This window comes from Moschus berezovskii, chromosome 10, assembly GCF_049115385.1.
Source record: "Moschus berezovskii isolate FMDL1 chromosome 10, NW_MosBer_1.0, whole genome shotgun sequence".
NCBI classification, from domain to species: domain Eukaryota; kingdom Metazoa; phylum Chordata; class Mammalia; order Artiodactyla; family Moschidae; genus Moschus; species Moschus berezovskii.
The window spans coordinates 94,056,472-94,079,568 of record NC_142469.1 but is presented as its reverse complement, the minus strand read 5'-3'; the positions used below and the strand labels follow the sequence as shown (position 1 = coordinate 94,079,568).

Here is a 23,097-nt window from a genome sequence, read left to right as displayed (position 1 = left end):
CAAGTTTGAAAGCCATGTTATCCCATGAAAATTTAAGTGTTTAATATCACTGACTTAGAAGCTTTTGGTCAAAAACGGTGATGTGTTATAATGGAATCATCAGCCTGTTATTCTTGAGAGTTAAAACAAGTTTATATCATTACATTTTTTAAATATTAGAGTTTCAGATATTTACTAGTATAAAATTGGTCTTGAACAATGTTTTCCCCCTTTCTTTTTTTCCCAGGAGGAAGAAATAGTACTTTTTTGTCTCATAGCATTAGTAACCAAGCTAATGTTCACCAATCTCTTATAAGCTCCTGGCTCAGCACTGATCCTGCCAAAGATCGTATTGAAATCACAAGCTTGCTTCCTAATAGGACTTTGTCTGTGAACAGTCTGGATGTTTTAGGTCCTTGTCTTGTTTGTGGAACAGATGCAGAAGCAATTTATGTTACTAGACAGCTTTTTTCATGAAGATACTAAAAGATTTCAGATAAAACATACAGCTACAGCCTTTCAAATGCCAATTTCTGTGCAAATTTTTGTTATTGGAAAATGAAATTTGTAAAGGGAACATCCATAAACTATTGTTAATGTTGATGCCCAGTTTGTTAGTTGAATATTGCTCTAACAGTTACTGGAGTCTGATTGATGACCCATGGCAAAAGAATCGAAACGTTGGGGAACATCAGAGGGATCCTTGTTCTGATAAATGCACTGCCTTCGGCACCATTCTAGACAGCTCATTGTTGATGAACCAGCTCTCCATTGTTGATGTTGTAGGGCTTAATAATGTCAAACCACCAACAGGTTCCTTTCCTTTTTATCAGCCGTATGTGGGGTATGGTATGTCCCTCCCTGGTGACATTTTTCAATACTAGTATTTATTCTCTTTTTTTTTCAACATTTTATTTCCTTAATAATTTCAGTAAACTTTCTTCTGTAAGAATTGACTAGAGCAAAAATGACAGGTTTTGGAAGTGTTCAAATTTTTTTTTAAGGTGAAAATGTTTTGATGGGTTCCTTCACCTGCTTAGACCCAGCTTTGTTTCTCTTGAAATGAAAAAAGATAAAATACATTTTTCCTAAGGATTTTTGCTTTTATTTAGTTTTTTACACCATAGTTGAAAATTGCTGAATTGGACATTGTGCAATAACATAGGATTTGCCATTGGTAAGTGAGCCAGCTTCCAAACTAAAGTCTGAGAGGTAACAAGTATGAGACTAGTATGATGATGTGATAGGAGTAGAGAGTTTGCCATCCTTATCTTTAATGTTAATGATGACCTAACATACAGTATTTTGAGACAGTTTTATGATACTGTCTTTCTAAAGTTTGTTAAGAGTAAATGCATCATTGAATTGTAAAGACCTTAATGAAAGATCACTCCTGTTACACAGGAAGTGTATGTTTATTTACTTTACAATTCCAACAACAGATAACTATGAGTTTTTGTCTTTCTGGCCCAAGAAATATTTTCAATTTTTTTATGTTGACTTACTCTCAGGATTTTGGGGGTTTGGAGTTTTTTTGGTTTACATTTTAAAATAGAATATGCATTTGTTGTTCTGTATATATATATTTGGCTCAAAAAATAATTGACTAAAGATATTTAGTAACTTTGATTTCCAAAGAATCAAAGAAGGAAAAAAATGTCGCTGATAGGAATTTTTAATCAGTTTCCAGTTTTATTGCTGGGGCTAATTTTTAAAACTTTGTTATTACAAAAGCCATTCATTACAGAAAAAGCAGTTAAAAGAAAAATTAAAGTACTGATAATCTCAAACAGACACAGTTCTTTTCATACCACTTTGTATCCATTAATGTAAATAATTTTTCATCAAAAATGAAATATATGTTATATTTGTGAATGCACATTCTCTCGCAACTCAGCAGGTCAGCATCCTTGCTTTGAATGGGTCCAGAGTTGATCCTCATTCCTTGGAGACCCTGGCTCCCAAGTGGCACATTTTCCATGTACAGTAAATGGCAAATGCTTTGTGCCTCTGCTTTACTCATACTACTTGCTGCTGAAAAGTTGAAGGTTTCATGAATGCTGTTAGCACCCTTCTCAATTTCCAGCAGTAATGTAAATAATTTCTTTTGATTGTTATAGTAAATAATCGGTAGAGAGAGGGAACCAGACATATAGGCTTAGCATATTAGCTTGGACTGGAAACACGTTTGAAGCTTTGATTTGATTTAAGGGTATTTGTAACTATAAGTAAAAGAAAGTACATTTGAATAGTGTTACATTTTCTATCAGTTGATGAGTTCTGCTAGATGTAATAAGAAACATAAGCTTTATGTAGTATAAATAAAACCCTAATTTATGAATTTGTTCATTCTCACTGCTTTCATTCATGAAAACTATCAGATAGTTTCTTCTGAGGGCTCTAGGATCTTCAAGGTGAACAATATCTTTGAGGGCATCTCCAACCTAAATTTAATAGTCACATCCACAGATTCCCAACAAAAAATTTGCATCCAGCCTCTACTTGAAAATACACGATGATAAAGTCTCCCATTTCCCAGTGTAGCCTCCTCGTTTGGACAGCTCTGATATAGCTTATGGCAAGGTTTTAGGGTGTGAGTGGGGTCCTAAACAGTCCTATAAAAAAGGTAGAATCATTATTGTGGGTTAATGAAACGATCATGTGGCCATACTACATAGTAGGTTCACTATGAGACAAAACCAACCACCAGTCATTTTATGGAATTTCCATTGTGTTGGGGTGCTTTGCTGTAAGGTTCCACTAAATAAATGAATTTTCACATACTGAACTGAAATTTGCTTCCAATTTGTCTTTACTCAGGAGCCACAGAAAGCAAATTTAATTTCTTTCATCATATATTCAGATATTCGAAACTACATATTGTAGCTGCTTTGGGGTAAGCTTTTAAACTCTCTTCAATGGTTTCTTGTGGGCAGGGTTCCCTGCCCCACCTTTTTTTGCCCTTTTTGGCTAAATCTGGCTTACCTTCCTGAACTCATTTTAGGTGTCATTTTCTTGAGAAACCCTTCGCTGGCCTCGTAACAATCTGGGCTAAATTGTACTCTGCATCAAAAGCCCACTGTGCAGAGCTTGTACTGTGCTTACTGCCATCTGCTAAGCAGCCTGTCTCCCTCTACTGGTCCATAAGCCCAAGAACAGGGCCCGTCTCTGAGTTGTTTAACACAATATCTGATAATAGTAAGCCCTGAATCAGTCTGAACTAAATTAAACTCACAATTATGTTTTCCCTTTTTTAAAAAAATGCCTCATTTGCCAAAGACCACCATTTAAGTGAGACTTCCAAAATGAATACTTTCCCAGTGGTCTCTGCCTTGATAAGAGTATGACAGAAATCTACTTGGTTCTGGGTACAATATTCCTTTGTAGTGGCTGTCTCAGCTTTTTCTAACTATTTTGATACTGGTTTGATTAGGCTGCTAATTTAACTTACACCTTTAATTTTTCACACCTGATACTCCCCAAACCATACTTCCCTATTCTAAAGTTAATGCCAATGGTTTTGATTCTTGCAATGGGTACATCTTCCTGGTTAAGAAGACAAATGGTATTTCACTTTGGGAAAGAAGTAATGATCACCTTTCAGTCCTTTCTGCAGAAGCAGGTCATTTTAGATTCGCCCATCATGCTTGCTGCACCTTCATCGCCTTGGATTAAATGGACTATTGTGCTTAGGCACACTCCTAGGGTCTTCCCAAGTGTCAGTGACATGCGAGCCATTAGTATTCAGCTACAGTTGTTGAAATATTTGTAAACCAGCCTGATTTCTGACATTCGGCCCCATGCATTTATCTTGTTCACAAGGCTACTGTGAGAAAAACACCTGTGCTATAGCCATCATCCTATCCAAATTCTGGCATCATTGAAAAATTCCTTGTCCCTTGAGAATAACACTTCTATTTCACAGTATTGTGGAAACATCATCCATTTAATGATCCATTCTAGAATCTTGTCTAAGACGCATACTACGTTCACTAGTGTATAGTTTATATCAAGCCTTCATTTAAGCTTACTGTATCAAGATATCTAGCTCAGACTAGTTAGATGATCTGAAGCAGTAGATGTGCTCTTGTTTTACAGATAATGAAATCTGGGTAGAGCCAAATTATGATATGCAACTGTTAAACTATTTCTTTGGTATCATTCTGAACCACAATTAACGTTAAGTGGCAATACAGAATAAAATAACTAACAGACTACAGTCTCAGTGGTAAAGAATCCACCTGCCAATGCAGGAGACACAGGAGACTCAGGTTCGATCCCTGGGTTGGGAAGATCCCTTGGAGGAGGAAATGGGAACTCACTTCGGTAGTCTTGCCTGGAAAAATCCCATGGACAGAGGAGCCTGGCAGGCTACAGTCCATAGGGTCGAAAAGAGACAACTGAGTGAGCATGCACACACATACTCGACTACAGTCATCTTAGCATCAAAACATTTTCAACACTTCACTGTATTAGAAGAGAAAGCCACAAAGGAGGTGGGGGTGAGAAGACAGAATCAGGGAGAAGAGACTAAAATCTAGCTGATCAGGTAAGAAATTTTAATTATAAACTGTCATGACTGGACTTTGGGGGAAGAACAGCTGACAGCCCAACATAGCCATCAGATATGCATCAGTTTTCAAAGCAATTTTTGTACAAGCCATGGAAATAAGCTAAACTGTGATTAATACCAGACTGTAAAATACTAGCTGCAACAAATCAAAACACAGACTTTACTCCTGCATAGTATGGAATCAAAATTTCTTAGCTAGAGATCCTACAAGCAAGGATACCTCAGTAGCAATGAGCATAACTCAAACCCAGATTTGGTTTCTAAAAACATTCTCCCAATAAAAGGAACCAAGACTCCTTGGAGGGCAAGAAATAAACCAAGTAGTTTAGAGCATTTTGCAGTGCCAGAAAGTGAGAAAGTTTTTTGTTGTTTTTGTTTTTTTAAGCCCACAATGATGGGAGTATGTCACAGGGACACAAGTTAACTGGAAGAGCTCTTAACAGCCAAAGCTGGAAAAATTTGATCAATTTTAAAAACTCCCACGCTATTAAAGAAATATCCATAAGTCCACATTGATAATGTCTGAAAAAAATTGGAGGAGACAAATCTGCTCAAAATTCCAAATAATCTATGTAGATTCTCTGCTCTCAAGAAGGTGGAACACAGTTCTCCACTCAGGCCTGGCATGCTGCGGTTCATGCGGTCACAAAGAGTCGGACACGACTGAGCGACTGAACTGAACTGAACTAAGTGCAGAATATGGCTACTCACAGTTTAGAACCTTCCCCTAAGATATCATGAACTGGGAAGGCCTGTGTTCTCAGGACAACAGTGCTCTGCAGACTTCTTCCACATGTGCTGCCTGTGTTCCTACAATTATCCAAGTATGACATTTGGCTCCTTACATTTTGTTGATAAAAAACAAACTGAGACAACTTACTCTACATAAAATAGATAAGCAACAAGGGTTTGCTGTATAGCACATGGAGTTACATTCAATATCTTGTAATAACATAATGGAAAATAATCTGAAAAATATATACATTTAGAACTGAATCACTGCTGTACACCTGAAACTAGCACAATATTGTAAAGCAACTACACTTAACAACAACAAAAGCAAAATAACCTTCTTCCATGAAGCAATGAAGAACTGAATAGGCCAAAGCTGGACCAAGGGTTTTCCATCACAGTGACAAAAAGACCTTCAAACACAACGGCATGTATTGTCATTCTTAGACTTCCAGCACTCCTAGTAGGTACTTCCCTTGTCTTTCACTTCCACCCCCTCCCAGTCTCTGCCACTTTTCATCTTGGTGGTTAGTTCTTCTCTCCTGAGCACTCCCTCTCTTCTTTCCCTGCTCTTTTCTCCCTTGGCGTCACAGAAGTAAACCTCTTAATATAGAGATAAATTTCCTGAGCTCCTTGAATTATCCTGGAGTTTTCCCAAAGACAGTAGTTTTTGGAGATATCCACCTTTAGGTTTAGAGAGACGAAGAGCTTAAGTTCTGAGGGCAAGTGACAGGTGACAAGGTTCAAGGGGCAGTCTGCTCTTTCAGATACATAATCCTTCTAGAGAGGGCAAGCAGGTCCGTGAACATATCAGATTCACAGAAGTCATAGAATTTTGAGGCTGAAAGATACCCTGAGGTTACCTCCAGGTGAAGACAGTTAAGACCTAGGGCCACTTTGGGTCATATCTTCTACAGACTGATTGTGGAATATAGATTTTCAACCAACCTCTCCTGGAATGTAATCTTTTAACAGAGGGTTTCACATTTTAACTTCTCCATACAGTAGCCAACAACAAATTCAACATCAGAAAAAAAGAAGTCTTAAAAACAAATACAGTTAGTCTCTAGTTAAAAAAGAATGAGATATTTGAAAATACTAACTGTATTTATTTTCTAGAGGCAGAATTTGCAAAAGAACCCTGTACAATGGGTGGAAAGAACATTTAAACATCATAAACTCAATGATCCTATCTGAAACTTTTAATTCAATTTTTTGGGGCTCCAAAATCACTGCAGATGCTGACTGCAGCTATGAAATTAAAAGACGCTTACTCCTTGGAAGGAAAGTTATGACCAACCTAGATAGCATATTAAAAAGCAGAGCCATTACTTTGCCAACAAAGGTCCGTCTAGTCAAGGCTGTGGTTTTTCCAGTGGTCATGTATGAATGTGAGAGTTGGACTGTGAAGAAAGCTAAGCCCAGAAGAATTGATGATTTTGAACTGTGGTGTTGGAGAAGACTCTTGAAAGTCCCTTGGACTGCAAGGAGATCCAACCAGTCCATTCTAAAGGAAATCAGTCTTGGGTGTTCATTGGAAGGACTGATGCTAAAGCTGAAGCTCCAATACTTTGGCCACCTCATGCGACGAGTTGACTCACTGGAAAAGACTCTGATGCTGGGAGGGATTGGGGACGGGAAGAGAAGGGGACGACAGAGAATGAGATGGCTGGATGGCATCACCGACTCGATGGACGTGAGTTTGAGTGAATTCCGGGAGTTGGTGATGGACAGGGAGGCCTGGCGTGCTGGGATTCATGGGGTCGCAAAGAGTCTGACTCGACTTAGCGACTGAACTGAAGAAGAAATAAAGCCTCTTCCGCAGTCATCATTATCCCAATTACGGCAATAATGACTTCCTCTTCTACCGATTCGGTTGCCCTATCAAAATCTCTAAACTCCCTAGTCTGTCCTGGTTCGAGAATATATTAATCCGGCTGATTCAGCAAATTCTTAAACTCACGGATTCAGTCGGGGAAAGTGCTAAGCAAAATTCTAGCTATTTCAAAGTCTCTAGAATTTCCAAATCCTGAACGTCCAACTCACTGCTGTTTCCTTCTGAGAAATAAACTCCTTCACATACGCATCTTTTATTCTATATTCGGCCACAGAAAGAGCTCAAATTAAAAAAGAGAGAGACACTGAAATACTTGAGTGGGCTAGGGAGGAGGGAGCCTGACGCCACCAGACTGGGCGAGTCACCTGGGCAGCGCGAGGCGGGGGCGCCGCAGCTGGCGGACACGCAGACCAGCGGGCGACGGCGGAGAGAGGGAGGCCGCAGGCGGCCGGGCGGGCAGAAGCCCCCAGTCCTCGGCCCCCGCGCAAGCGACGCCGGGAAATGCCCACATCCGGGAACCCTGCAAGGGAGTGCGGCGGCGGCGACACCGAGTGAAAGGCAAAATGGCGGCGGCGGCGGCGGCCTGGTGCTGAGGGGAGAGCCAGGTCCCCGCGACCTCCGCGACGGGCCGCGCTGGCCCGCGGCAGCCCCCCGGCGCCTCTGTCCGCCCTGCCCCCTCGGGGATACCTGGGGGCCCCCGGGAAGGGCTCCGGCCGCCTCGGCGCCCGCCCTCGGGCCCGTGGCCGCTGTCCAGGAGCCCCGCTGTGCCCCTGCAGGTAGGTCCGAGGCTGGCGTAGCGGCTGGGGCGCACTCTCTCCTCCAGAGCCGGAGTTGGCGGGGCGGTGGCCGTGGGGGCCCACGCCCATCCCCGCTGGCGGGGGTCCAGGGGCTGCTGTGGACGGGCGGGCCGCGGCGGCCCGGTGCGGGCCCGATTTGGCTGGTTGCACGGACCTGAGAGGAGCCCTGCCCTGAGGAAGCCAGGCTTGGCCGCGCCCGGGGCTGCAGGAAGAGCCCCGGGCTTTGCGGCCTTGGAGGTTCAGGTTAGGCTGGGAGGGACCTGTGCCGCTGGAGGCCTTGCGCGGACTGTCTTCCCTCGCTCCTCCACCCTTCTGCCCAGCGCGCTCGGGTCAGCGGTATTTAGGAGGGAGGGAAAAGCGAAAGGTGGTTCTGAAGGAAATGTGCAGCAAAGGAGCCACGGTTCTTTCATCCCAGAGGAACCAGATGCTATATAACCCTGAACAAATGCTGCGAATTTCTGGTTACAGTCCTCTGTAAATAAGGTACTGTACATAGTTGGAAGGGGTAGGAGACCTGGAGGGATCGTTACGGAGTAGGAGTATGTATATAAGGACTTCCCTGGTGGCTCAGACGGTAAAGCGTCTGCCTACAATGCGGGAGACCTGGGTATATAAACACAGCAAAGGAAGGAAAGGAAATTAAGGAGACACTGTTTAGTATAACTTCAAAAAGAATTTGTATCACAAAGAATGACTCTCAGGTGACTTGATTTCACCCCATTCTCTCCAATTGAAAGTTGTTTTCTTCAGTTGAAAGTACTTCTCTAAGGGAGCAAAATCTAATGTCTGTTGACCCGTATATATCAAAATATAACGTATAAATCTGGTAAGAAATAAGTATAATCTCACACACAAATAATATTGTTTCACTACAGTTTGGGAAATGGATTTGAATCAGAAGCTTGTCAGGCCTTTATGGATTATATATTGGAGATTAAGAATTTGTTTTTAATTAAATTAACTCCATGTGGAAGAAGAGGTACGACTCTTATCATTGGAATGAATATTCTCTGCTAAGGTGCCTACATTTGTGATTTAATAAGTTGACAGACGGGTAAAATGAGCTTGTTGATTCCCTAAGGCAGTGGAGGAATTTGACTGATTTAACATTAAAAGAAGTAGCATTGTGTTCCCCTGATCAGCTGCTACTGCAAGAAACTAGATCATGGTACATGCCCGGGGAGGCACATTTTTTTTGTGCTTGAATATTTATTGAATATGACTTGGCACTCTTCAAAAGCAAATAGTAAATGCTTCTGCTACATATTTTTGATATGATACATAGATTTCCTTCTGTAGGTTATTCGGTTTTTTGTTTTTTTTTTTTAAAGTTTTTGTTTGTTTGTTTATATTTCTAGTTGGGGAGAGCCAGGCTACTCTCTAGTTGCGGAGTGCAGGCTTCTCATTGTGGTGGCTTCTCTTGTTGGGATTCTAGAGCATGGGCTTCAGTAGTTGTGGCTCTCAGGCTCAGTTGCTCTGCAGCATTTGGAATCTTCCTGGACCAGGGATTGAACCTGTGTCCCCTGCGTTGGCAGGCGGGTTCTTATCCACTATACCACCGGAGAAGTCACTTTGTTTTTGTTTTTAGTGCTTCTCCTTGTTACTCTGCATAAATGTAGAATGGGAATAGTTTCCACTCTGATGATTTAGTTTTCCTTCTAGATATTATGTTTAGATTAATGGGGGATTTTTGTTGACTGCAAAAGTAATTTAGTCATTGGTCAACATTTTTATCAAGTATAAATGGCAATCCTTTTTCAGCATGAAGATAAAATATAGTGATTGTTTTCACTTTTGATAAGTTCTTAGAAAGTGAGTTGGAGAAAACATCATCAATATGCAGAGATTCTTGAATATTGTTGTATGAGCAGCTAAGGCTTTGCTGCTAAGATGGTACATGTTACTGTTGCTATTCTTCTAATTGATTTAATCAAAGTATGGAGACATGCTGTCTTTTTATAAAACTAATTCCACCTAAGGTAACAATTTGAAATCTCTTGCTGTAATGGCATCTGTTCTTTTAAGCTGGACAAGGTATCAGTGATATTTTTTGAGACTTACATTTGTACTTTTTTTTATTGAATATGATAATTTATTGTAAAAGGAAGAAATCTAGGGCACATCATTATTAATGCAGTCCTTTTATCCCTGGAAAATGGAACTCATACTGAGCTTTGAATCTCAGGGGGAAAGATATGGGGAAAGGGTATGGAAGAAGCTCATTTTGTTCTTTGTGTACATCAGAAAACTCTCTTAGCAAGCTGGACTTTTAAGTGTTGAATAATGGGTTAGTCGGAACAGTTATGATCCACAAGTTGTTTGTTTTTTTTAAAAAAAAAAAAACAAAAAACACCTCTAATTTTGTTTTAGGGTATAGCCAGTCAACCAATGTTGTGATAGTTTTGGGTGAACAGCGAAGGGACTCAGCCATTCATATACATGTATCTATTCTCCCCCAACTCCCTTCCCATCTAGGCTGCCACCTAACATTGAGCATAGTTCCATGTGCTACACAGTAGGTCCTTGCACATTTGATCAAGGTCTGAACTTTCTAAGAAATGGAGGTTTTGTCTGTCCAGTCTAACAAATTGAAGAATTCCTTCAGAGAATGTGAATCATATTCCCTTAGGAAGACTCAAGATGTAGGTATCATAAAAAGAGCCCTGGACTGGTTCAGGTTTTGGTGAGTCCATTTCTAGCCTGACTTCCAGCTGGCTATATGATCTTAGACAGGCCACTTTACCTCTCTGGATCGATCTTCTCATCTGAAGAATATATATATATCTCCCCCAGACATCTTATGCTCTTGTGATTTAGCAGGAAAAATAAGTTTTATTTGACTGTGCAAAGTCGTTCAGATAGGATAACAACTAACATTTCAATAAACACTTTTGAATGGTACCTTAAAGGCTGGGTTTCATTTCTTCAAGAAGAAATATGGCAGAGGTTTTCCCAAGAAGAGTGAACAGGAAGGGTAAGAACATGAAATTAGAAAAGCACAAGGTACATTAGCTGAGAGCAAGTAATTTGGTTCGATTAGAGTGTCTGTTACATCCAGGAGAATCTAGGTGGGTAAGATGGTGAAAAGAGTAAGAAGATAATAACATTTATTGAGTCAGGCACTTATTCTAAACATTTGACATGTATTAAACTTATTTAATGCTTAAAATAACCCTATTTAAATAGGACTGTTGCCCACGTTTGAAGATCACAAAGCTAGTTACTTGTAGAAACTGGGATTTGTACCCTGCTCTTTGACCCAGATCTCTGGCTTTAATTACTAAGCTAAAGGAATCTTTGAGGGCTCTGGAGTAGTGAGGTAACATGGTCAGAACTATATATTAGAAAGACTCATCTGGCACCAGTGTGGTATGGGTTAAAGAGGTAAGCTGTTTAGTGTTGAAGAGTTGTTTTAAAATTTTTCTCTACTTCTTGAGTTTTCACATATCAGTTTCAATTTGTTAATGCCAGGGTCAACTATACATTGTTGGAGGGCTTGTAAATTAGTACAGCTTTCTGGAAGGCAACCTAAAAAGTATCAGAATTTTAAATATTCATTCTCTTTGACCCAGCAATTCCTTCCACTTCTAGGAATTTATCTTAAAGGGAAATGCTCAATAATTGGCACACAAAGTTTTTTTTTTTAATGGATTGTTTCAATGGTTACAATTCTGTAAATTTACTTAAAATGATTGAATTATGCACTTCATTATTTATGTATTTATTTTTGGCTATACCACCGCATGGCACGTGGAATCTTAGTTCTCTGACCAGGGATCTAACCCATGCCCCCTTGCAGTGGAGGTCCCAACACAAGAATTTTTATTGCCACAATTTTTATTAACTTTTATATGTGCAAAGAACATGTGTATACATGTAAGCTATGAAGCATAATAAAATGAATACCCATGAACTCACCACCCATCCTCAGAACTGGAATATTACCAATACAGTTGAAGTTATCAGTGTTTAAAACATTATAATAGCAAAAAATTGGAAATAACCTAAAGGACCATCAGTAGGGGATAGCTAAGTTATAATACATCTACATAATGTAATTCAGTGTAGTTATTTTAAAAGATGAGGTTGAATTGTCAATTTCCTCCATTTCAAGATACCTTTAATAAGTCTAAAACAAGCAGTCTTTTTTGTAACAGTTTTTCAGGGCAAAGGAAATAAACATGGTTTCTAACTAACCTTCAGTGGCATACATTTATCCCTTCAATTGTATGCCTTTCCATTTTTTTAAGCCTCAGCCTTATTTACATTCAGAATCTGAAATTCTTCTCATTTACTTTGGGCTTCATATAACATCATGATGGTGTGTTACTTTTTATAACCCCAGCTAATAATCTTCAGCCTCTTTATTGTCTTTATGATTGAGTATATAATTTGAGGCATACTGAAGAATACTGGAGTTTTGTCTTCCTTTCATTTTTGCTTAAACTCTTAGGTTTTTTTTTTTTTTCCTGCGTTGAGTGAGTTATTGCTAGAAATTAAATAACTTCTGAAGGTAATTCAAAAGGTTTTGACAGATATTTCACGTCTGAGTGCTTGTCCTTCATGAAAGACTCTCTCGTTTGAAAATTCTGTGATCTCACCGAAATTTGACAGCTGTTTATGCCTTTAATTGCATTGCATATTGGATGACAGTTTCTGAATACATAATATTACATCATAGTGAAATCTTTTTGAAGACATTTTGAACATTAATCAGAGGTCTAGATTCAACCACATGTGGTGCTGCCAGTGAAAATAATTGCAATTGAAGTGACAGGGAAATTTTACCTTTTACTTATGGTCAAGTTATGTGTGTTCTCTGCTGTTCCAGATCTTCTCTGCTTTGGAGCTAGAAAATTCCTTTTAATATTGATTTTAAGATATGCTCAATTTCAAAAATGTTAAAATGTGGAAAAGCATGTATCTTCGAATCAAGAAAACACTATACTTTCTGTCCTAGAAAGACATTCATAGTACTATGTTACTCTCTTGCTAGCGTATTGGGCCCTAAGCAGCAGTAGTTAGATTCACACACAGGTCCTGTGTTCCATATGTCCAGTAATCTCTCCATCAGGTCCAAATATAGCTCCTCTTGGCCCAGAGATATGTGAAGTTATCCTCACTCTAGCTGTCATCCTCTCTGTTACCTCTCACTCACCGTGTGCACAATGGTAGGACAAGGACAGAAGGGCCATAATAAGCACTACTACCAGACAAGAAGAATGGGGGACTTCCCTGGTGGTCTAGTGGTTAAGAATCCGCCTTGCAGTGCAAGGGACACCAGTTCGATCCCCGGTCTGGGAAGATCCCACATGCCAGGGAGCAACTGAGCCCGAGCTCTAGAGCCTGCGTGCCGCAACTACTAAAGCTGTGTGCCTGGAGCCCTTGCTCCACAACAAAAGAAGCCCTTGCACTGCGACTGTAGAGTAGCCCCTGCTTGCCACAACTAGAGAAAGCACAAGTACAGCAGTGAAGACCCACCATAGCCATAAGTAAATAAATAAATCTTTTTTAAAAAGAGAAGAAGAATGGAAAAAAAAAAAGAGAAGAAGAATGGGAAGTAGCAGTTTCTGATAAAATAATTTTAAAACCTCCACAGGCAGATCTTGTGAAAGCAACCAGCCCTGGAGGAAGAGGAGATTCCTGGGAGGAACTGCCTCATCCTTTGCTCTCTGTTACTGTTGGCCATTGTTCTCCAAGAACCAGGGAGTTCTTCCTTTTCCATCCTTGGTCACCTATGAAGTGTGAGCTTTGGGGAAATATTCCTCTTTGGAAGGTGCAAATCTTTTTGACTAAGTTATTGCTCAAAGAAGTTAAGAGCCCAAGTGTTTTTGTTTGCGTTGCACAAGAGCTGAAAATTTTTTTAATTTGAGCTTGAATGGTTAACAAAACAGTTTCCTTAAAGTTAGAAAGCCTCTGATGTGTTTAGTTCCAGTCAGTTCCATGTGTCAGTAACCATACAAAAGTTTTCATGTGTTAGGAACCTCATCCAAAGATTTAAGAACTCTCATTTCTCTTCTCAGTTGGTTATTTGAGGGAAGACCATACCCTTAATGTTGTTTGTTTGTTTTAAGCCACTGAGGTACTTTAGTCAGCTAAGAGGTTTCAGTGAGCATCTGTGTTCAAAATCTTTCAATTCTATCCCTTCGTGTTTCAGTCTAGAAGCAAGCTGCTTTTCCAGTTCTGCAAGACTTTAAATTTCTGGACTCTATCCCTTTCTATTTTTGTTTACAAATAACCTGCTTCTTTCATGACCTTATCCTTTATTTATAATGCTTTGCCAGATAGCCAATAGCAGCCTACATATATTTCTAAGATTCTCTTTTCCAAACTCATTTCGTGGAACTACAAGTTCAGTAGGGCTCCTTGTTACTTTGTAAGTTATAACAAGCAAATCACTTTATCAAATATTTTGCTACTGTGAAACATGGTTCTCCAGTATCGTTCCCTTGAAACCCTCAGCCTACCACTTAGCCAATACCATGTTTGTTATAGCAGCACCTCACTTCTAGGTATCAACTTCTGTATTAGGATAATGAGAGACTTTGTATACAGATACACAGTGGCCAGATCATATATGAAAACAGAACTGTGGCACACAGTCTTAGTGGCAGTAGTCCCAAAGAGTCAAGTCTTGATCAGCCTTGTCACCTTGCCTCAGGACCAAGCAGAGAAAACCAAATATGCTTCCCAAAGCAATCAGGATGCTGTACTTATAGTTAGCCGACCTCCAACTTCCTTGTGGTAGAGCATACTTGAATTCTTCCCTCTTTTTTCAGTAGAAAGTTTTTCCACTCCCATGCCTGCCTTTGAGTCTCTGCTAAACACAAGTGATGGTGGCTAACTCCCTTCCTGTAGTAAGCTCTGAGTAAATAGACTCTGCTTGTTTTGGATGGTCTTTATTGCCACATAATACTAAACTGTTTTGTGGTAACATCCCAAAATATCAATGGCTTAACACAGCAGAGGTTCCTATCTTGCTCACACAGAGTCCCATGGGGGTCAGTAGTAAGCCATTCAGTGGCTTAGGGACCTACAGTGCCTCCATAAATAGGAAGCTACCATCTCAGAATGTCACCTACATTGTCACTGAATCAGGAAAATGACAGATGGAGAACCACACCAGCTTTCAACTGCCTCGGCCCAGAATTGACTCACAGACATCTACTTGCAGGGTTTTGGCAACTAATCTGGGAAATAGAGGGCAGTATGTCAATATAGTCTATGCCAAAGAGATTAATAAACAATGATTGAAAATAAATATATGCCATATTTCCTCCATTTCACCACTTCTGAAGTCAGGTGATGCAGATCATCTTGTAGTTGAAATGAACATTTAAATACAGAAACTTTGTAAAACAATCATATTCTAGTTTTAAGTTAAAAAAAAAAAACTATGTTTTGTTATTCCCCTTGAAAAGCTAGTGTTGAAATGATATTGTTACATGGAATTGATAGTTTCTTTAAAGAAATCCTGTGTGTTTTAGTGTACTTTGTATTTGAATAAGAATAATTTGTAGCAGAACCATTCCAAGATCCAGTCATTTCCTTTTCTTTATTTTTTAACTTTCTGTTTTAGAAAATTCAAGTGTACACAAAAGTAGAGGAAATAGTACAGTGAGCTCTCATGTACCCGTCACCGAGCTACAACAGTCATCAGTTTATCACTACTTTTGTCTCATCCAAATCATCATAAAATCAGACTATTTTGAAGTTCCAGGCATCATATTTATTCACAAGTATAATATTTCATTGTGTATATGAAAAAGTGTAAACTAATTATACATTTATGTAAACCTAAAGCACATTATTCACTTCATGGGAAATAGATGGGGAAACAGTGTCAGACTTTATTTTATTGGGCTCCAAAATCACTGCAGATGCTGATTGCAGCCATGAAATTAAAAGACGCTTACTCCTTGGAAGGAAAGTTATGACCAACCTAGATAGCATATTAAAAAGCAGAGACATTACTTTGCCAACAAAGGTCCATCTAGTCAAGGTTATGGTTTTTCCAGTGGTCATGTATGAATGTGAGATTTGGACTGTGAAGAAAGCTGAGCGCAGCAGAATTGATGCTTTTGATCTGTGGTGTTAGAGAAGACTCTTGAGGGTCCCTTGGACTGCAAGGAGATCCAACCAGTCCATTCTGAAGGAGATCAGTCCTGGGTGTTCATTGGAAGGACTGATGCTAAAGTTGAAACTCCAATACTTTGGCCACCTCATGCGAAGAGTTGACTCACTGGAAAAGACTCTGATGCTGGGAAGGATTGGGGGTGGGAGGAGACGGGGACGACAGAGAATGAGATGGCTGGATGGCATCACCGACTCGATGGACATGAGGTTTGAGTGAAATCCAGGAGTTGGTGATGGACAGGAAGGCCTGGCGTGCTGTGATTCATGGCGTCGCAAAGAGTGACACGACTGAGCAACTGAACTGAACTGAAAGCACATTATTACACATATCCCAGAATTCAGTCATTTCTATGACTATTGTGCACTCACTTGGATGTTAGAAATGTTAGTAACTACATTTGAGTAATTGTCAAAGTACAGAGTTAAATATCAGTTCAGTTCAGTCACTCAGCTGTGTCCGACTCCTTGCGACCCCATGGACTGCAGCATGCCAGGCCTCCCTGTCCATCACCAACTCCCAAAGCTTGCTCAAACTCATGTCCATAGAGTCGGTGATGCCATCCAACCATCCTATCCTCTGTCATTCCTGTCTCCTCCTGCCCTCAAGGAGTCAGTTCTTCACATCAGGTGGCCAAAGCTTTGGAGTTTCAGCCTCAGCATCAGTCCTTCAATGAACATCCAGGACTGATTTCCCTTAGATTGATTGGTTTGATCTCCCTGCAGTCCAAGGGACTCCCAAGAGTCCTCTCCAACACCACAGTTCAAAAGCATCAATTCTTTGGCGCTAAGCCCTCTTCATAGTCCAGCTCTCACATACAAACATGACCACTGGAAAACCATAGCCTTGACTAGACGGACCTTTAAATATAGTCCTTTGTAAATATAGGACTAGAATGAATCTCTCTGGTTCAGCATTTTCTAAAGTATAGTACACAGAGCATGAATTTCATAAAATGCTATGGAGGAAAGAGTTCTTTGGTCATTTAAGTTTGGTCAACATGACGTTCTTTTCTTGTAAATTCACATGATAATGTAAAAGAATAATGTATTTTGTGTGTTGTGATCCCATTTTGATTGAGTAAAAATATTATAATATGCAGTATTATTAATAATAGTGATTTTTAAAAGTAGTGATTATGTTAGATTCCTTTGTCTTATATATTGGATTGGCCCAAAAGTTTGTTTGGGTTTGGGCCAATCCAATCACATTTCTTTAACTTCCCTGGTGGCTCAGATGGTAAAGCATCTGCCTACAATGCAGGAGACCCGGGTTCAATCCCTGGGTTGGGAAGAACTCCTGAAGAAGGAAATGACAACCCACTCCAGTATTCCTGCCTGGAGAATCCCATGGACAGAGGAGCATGATAGGCTACAGTCCATGAGGTTTCAAAGAGTTGGACACGACCGAGCTACTTGAAACTTCAAAAAATCACATTACTGTAAAACTGAAAGCTTAAAACAGCATAAATGTATGCTTTTACAGTTCTAGAGGCGAGAATTCCAAAATCAATATCACTGGCCCAAAATTAAATCATCGATTGAGGCCACTGTTCCTTAGAGGTTCTGGGAGAAAAGCAGTTCCTTGTCATTTCCATCTTTGTTTGGCTGCCAGCGTTTCCTGGCTTCTGGCTGCACCCTCTAGTCCCTGCCTCCATGGTCACATTGCCTCCATCTCTTCTGTGTATCAAATCTCCCCCTGCCTCTCATGCATGTAATTGCCCAACTGGATAATCTGTGATAATCTCCCCATTTGAAGATCCTTTAATGATATCTGCAAAGTCCCTTTTTCCAACTAAGATAATATTTGTAGTTTCCAGGGATTAGGAAGTGGTTAGCTTTTGGAATATTATTATTCAACCTACTACAGCAATTCTCTGTTGAGGGAGGGAATTATGAGGGACTTCTATCTTATGTAATTACATGATATTTGAATTTTTTCTATAGGGTGCATTTTTTTTTATAATTGAAAGAAACAAAATTATATTTTCTTAAGAGTAAAAAGGAATAAATCACTTGCATTTATTAGTTTAACAGATACTTCTGCACTGCCTATATTTACCAGTTTCTGTGTTAGGGGAATGGAAGGCAAATGTATCTTGACATAGAGAAGCAAAACTATTCTTATTTTGTGTTTTTCCTCTCTATTAAGGAGAACCATCTTTGGAATGGTGGATAATAATAGTAAAATGATGGCTAACTTGGAGTTGAAACCCAAACTAAAGGAATGCCTGGATGGCTGTAAATGAAGTGCAACCTAGATACTGAGAGAACTTAATAATGGCCCCAAAGCACAAGAGTAGTGATGCCGGCAATTGAGATATACCAAAGAAAAGCCATCAAGCGCTTGTTCAAAGTGAAAGTTCTCAGTTTAATAAGAAAAAAAATATGTGCTGAGACTTTCAGATCTACCATAAGAACAAATCTTCTATACACAAAATTGTGATTGTGCAAAAGAAAAACAGAAATGTATACTAGTTTTGCTGTTGCAATTCAAACTATGAAAGTCATCGCCACAGTATATGATATGTGCTTAGTTAAGACATAACATTTATACTGTAAGGTACTTTGAGAGAGAAACTACATTCGTGTTGTTACATGTATGTTGTTATAAATCTTTTTTTTTTTTTTTGCGGGGTGTGTATGCCACATGGCTTGTGGGATGTTAGTTCCCTGACCAGGTATTGAACTTGAGGTATCTGGGGAATGAGAGTACAGAATCCTAACCATTGGACTGCCAAGGAATTCCCATAGTTGTTCTATTTTGTTATTAGTTGTTAATTTTTTACTGTGCCTAATTACTAAATTAAACTTTATCATAGTTATGTATGTATAGGAAAAAACATAGTACAGTTGACTCTTGAACAACTCAGGGGCTGGGGTGCCAACCCTTTGTGCCATCGAAAATTTGAGTCTAACTTTACAGTCAGCCCTCCATTCGGCATCCTTGGATTCAACCAACCACCAGATTGTGTTGTACTGTAGTCCCTATTTGTTGAAAAAAATCCACATATGAGTGGACCCATGCGGTTCAAACCCCTGTTGTTCAGAGGTCTACTGTATATATAGGGTTGAGTACTATCTGAAGTTTCAGGCATCTACTTGTGATCTTAAAAGGTATACCCCCTGGAGGATACCTGCTGTGCATGGCACTGCTTTATCAGTCAGCCATTTTATAGCTTTGCTTATTTTTCCTTTTATTTAGATTGTAAAGAATTGTAACATTCCTGGGGACTTCTGCAAAAGATTTTTTTAAGTTTTGCTCACGGGAAAGCTCTGAATCTCAATCAAGTAGCTGTTAAAGAAGTATTTTGTGTGGGTTATAAATATAGATGTTTTCATGAAGAGGAGTGAAAAGCCAGAAGGATATAGACAAATGAGGCCTAAGACCTTTCCTGCCAGTAACTACACTGGCAGCAGTCGGCAGATGCTGCAAGAAATTCGGGAATCCCTTAGGAACTTATCCAAACCGTCGGATGCTGCTAAGGCTGAGCAAAACATGGGTAAAATGTCAGCTGAAGATCCACGGCAAGTCAGAAATCCACCCAAGTTTGGGATGCATCATAAAGCCTTGCTGGAAATTCGAAACTCTCTACAACCATTTGCAAATGAAACAAGTCGGAGTCCTTCAGAAGTTAATCCACAAATGCTTCAAGACTTGCAAGCTGCTGGATTTGATGAGGTAAGCACTGTTAAAAACAAAAGAATTTTTCTTGCCTTATACTGTGTAGCACTTTAGGTGATTTACCTAAATGTTGCCTTTGAGAATTTATTTATGTAAACAAATATGTAGGGCTTCCCTGGTAGCTCAGTCCCTAAAGAATCAGCCTGCAATGCAGGAGACTTGGGTTTGATTCCTGGAGGATCCCCTGGAGAAGGAAATGGCAACCCACTCCAGTGTTTTTGCCTGGAGAATCCCATGGACAGAGGAACCTGGCAGGCTACAATCCATGGGGGTCGCAAGAGTTGACTGAGCGACTAAACCACCAACTACCTTCAGTTCAGTTCAGTCACTCAGTCATGTCCGACTCTTTGTGACCCCATTGACTGCAGCACACCAGGCTTCCCTTTCCATCACCAACTCCCATCGTGAACATGCTCAAACTCATGTCTGCCAAGTCAGTGACGCCATCCAACCATCTTATCCTCTGTTGTCCCCTTCTCCTCCTGCCTTCAATCTTTCCCAGCATCAGGGTCTTTTCCAATGAGTCATACAAATATGTACATTCTACAAGCAAAGAATGTTGTTTGCAATTTCATTAGTTATTGAAGCAAAATAATGAATATTTCTTTAGTTTTTTCTGTGGTTCTGAGATTTAAAAGGTTATGAAGTCAGAGCCAAAGTGCAGGTGAGGAAAGCCACAGGTGGGGTCAGGGTAAGGACATCTGCTTGTGTGTCGTAGTTGCTATGGTGAGCTGAGTGGCTGTTGAAGAAATGATAGCCCTAAGGATATGAAGTTTAAGCTTATGTTACAGAGAAAGAAGTACAATCAGAGATATCATTAAGCAGTTATGTTCATATAACTCTCAGATGCAAGTCTTAAACTCACAAAAACTAAAAATTTACTTGTTGATCAATCTCCAAGAATTTCAGTTTTTTAATGAAATTTCAGTCCATTTTAATTATACTAACTTTAATATTTTTACCTTTAGAACTCATTTTTAAAGTTTTCATAGCCTTTATTATTTAATCATATTTTGTTTCAGTTCAGTTCAGTCGCTCAGTCGTGTCCGACTCTTTGCGACCCCATGAATCACAGCACGCCAGGCCTCCCTGGCGTTGGTCCATCACCAACTCCCAGAGTTCACTCAAACCCATGTCCACAGAGTCGGTGATGCCATACAGCCATCTCATTCTCTGTCGTCCCCTTCTCCTCCCGCCCCCAATCCCTCCCAGCATCAGAGTCTTTTCCAGTGAGTCAACTCTTCACATGAGGTGGCCAAAGTTTTGCAGTTTGAGCTTTAGCATCAGTCCTTCCAATGAACACCCAGGATTGATCTCCTTTAGAATGGACTGGTTGAATCTCCTTGTAAAATTTCTTTTCTGTGATCATATTCTTCAGGTGAATATTTTAAATGGCAGAAATCATTCTAAGTAAAAACTCGCCATGGAAATTATAACTAAATGTGGATAATCAGGCATTGATTACATTTTCTTTAAAAATTATAGTAACTTTTTTCCTGATTTTAAAATTATCATCTATTCCATGTTAAAAATTAAACCATATAAGGAAAAAAACTAAAAATTACCTTTAGCTTCACCTCACAAAAATAATTTCCCTTAAAATTTCTTCACTTTGTTAATATTCTAGTGACCACATTTTCAGCTGTCTCTGTGTTTAATTTTAAAAATGAGAACCTAAGTAGGCATTATAGTAATGGATTTGAAAAGGGAAATTTACAACAAAACTAGGAAGAAAAAAGATTCTGGCCCATTCTCTTCATTTGATTAATCTTATTTCCTATTAATTTTATATTTAAATGTTCTAAGAATGTTGGATTTGCACCAGAAAATATATGTAGAGTAGAGGACCTGGTTAATAGTTGGAGGATTAAAGAAATGACTTGAATGGAGAGTCTTTAGAGTACTTTCTTCCTAATCCTTTAGTCACAAGGCAGATAATAAAGAGAAGGCTGAATCACTGATCTTTTACTTTCCTCTTACATAGTACTAGGAAGAGGAAGTTTAGGAAAGCACATGGCTATACTCTAAAGGCCCTTAAGTGATAATGTGTATGTCAGATTAAGTCACATCATTAAATATGTATTTATACTGTGTGTGAAGCCATCAGTCAGGATAGGGAATCACAACAAAAATGCTCCGTTCCCTTACTGCGAAAGTCGCTCAGTCGTGTCCGATTCTGTGTGACCCCGTGGACTGTACAGCCCATGGAACTCTCCAGGCCAGAATACTGGAGTGGTTAGCCTTTCCCTTCTCCAGGGGATCTTCCCAACCCAGGGATTGAACTGAGGTCTCCCTCATTACAGGCGGATTCTTTACCAGCTGAGCCACAAGGGAAGCCACCATACCTTTAAGGAACTTAAATTTTTTTTCTAACATAGACAGTTTTAAGAATTGTAAGGCATTGGTCAGTGCCCTGTTCTTTATCTGTGGGCAGTAATAATAAGAATTGCTTTGCATTACAAAGATGTTAGCTTTGCTGCAATCACACATTTCAAAATTGTTTACCTTATGACATTAGCAGCCCCTTAAGCAAGGTTGCTTTACTAAAAACATTTAGACATTTATCAATCATTTATCAATCCTTATTTATTCAAATAAGGAAATAATGGTATTATTTATACTTGCAGTGATATAAAGAGTATGGCAATTTACTTCTTCTGCCTCCTGAATCATTCTTTCTGATAGCTTCCCATTGTATTGCAGAATTTGTTCAAGATCCTAACTTGGTACTTCAAAATTCTGATTCAGTTTTCACTTACTCTCTTTTTTTTTTTGCCTTAAATATTTCAAGATTAATTTCCTCACAGGAATAAGTCTTAAATAGGATCACTGTATTCTTGGGTCACATATAGCTACAATCACTGGAATATATTTTTGCTTCTAAGCATGAAAATCCAAAGCACAGCAATATGGATATAATGTTTTCTATCATACAGGACTTCTATTCCAAAGTTACTGATTTGAGGGTGCTCTTTTTCACACAGGCATTAACACCCCCACTTAAGGAACACTTGGTTGATATTGTTACAGATGTAACAAATAATTTAACGTATAGCAATAAAATTCAAAAATAAAAGCCAGCATAATAATTAATCATCAGAATCACAAGCTGAAATTCTAATGCGCTTAAGGATATGGTTTCCACAGTGTTGAAAAAGAATGGTGGGTATCAGTTTTCTTACCAACTGAGATGGCACTGCCATGTGATAATTGCGTAAATACAGTTTGCAGTTCACTTGGTTTAACCAATTTTAAAGTTAAGCCCCCCCTGATGAATTTTAATTTGGGTGATTTGTATTATTTTAAATTTGCACATAAAGTGAGACTTACTAATCCTTTGTATCTCACTACAGATTTGCAA

General features: G+C 39.4%; 3 protein-coding genes across 3 annotated transcripts in view; all 3 read left to right on the top strand.

Moving 5' to 3' along the window:
- NUP43 (nucleoporin 43) overlaps nucleotides 1-2,788 on the top strand; it is a 14,766-nt gene extending 11,978 nt beyond the window's left edge. The window contains exon 8 of the mRNA XM_055433849.2: nucleotides 227-2,788. Within this exon, the coding sequence (XP_055289824.1) occupies nucleotides 227-456 (230 nt within the window). The 3' untranslated portion in view covers nucleotides 457-2,788. The remainder of the gene's footprint in view (nucleotides 1-226) is intronic.
- Nucleotides 582-19,393, top strand: LOC129560814 (uncharacterized). Its single transcript, XM_088840484.1, has 4 exons — nucleotides 582-823; nucleotides 2,984-3,071; nucleotides 7,396-7,897; nucleotides 19,257-19,393. Exons 1-4 carry the CDS (start codon nucleotides 582-584, stop codon nucleotides 19,271-19,273), a joined length of 849 nt encoding a protein of 282 aa, XP_088696610.1. The 3' UTR covers nucleotides 19,274-19,393.
- LATS1 (large tumor suppressor kinase 1) overlaps nucleotides 19,392-23,097 on the top strand; it is a 25,829-nt gene continuing 22,123 nt past the window's right edge. Inside the window, exon 1 of the mRNA XM_055433026.2 lies at nucleotides 19,392-19,733. Within this exon, the coding sequence (XP_055289001.1) occupies nucleotides 19,392-19,733 (342 nt within the window). The remainder of the gene's footprint in view (nucleotides 19,734-23,097) is intronic.

What these genes read in the sequence shown, in the direction of transcription:
- LOC129560814 (XM_088840484.1), top strand. Translation starts at nt 582, where the DNA reads ATGCCCAGTTTGTTAGTTGAATATTGCTCTAACAGTTACTGGAGTCTG. An exon ending in TTTTATCAGCCGTATGTGGG is followed by an intron (nt 824 to 2,983) that starts GTATGGTATGTC and finishes AACTCATTTTAG; the next exon opens with GTGTCATTTTCTTGAGAAAC. An exon ending in AAGCCCACTGTGCAGAGCTT is followed by an intron (nt 3,072 to 7,395) that starts GTACTGTGCTTA and finishes ATTCGGCCACAG; the next exon opens with AAAGAGCTCAAATTAAAAAA.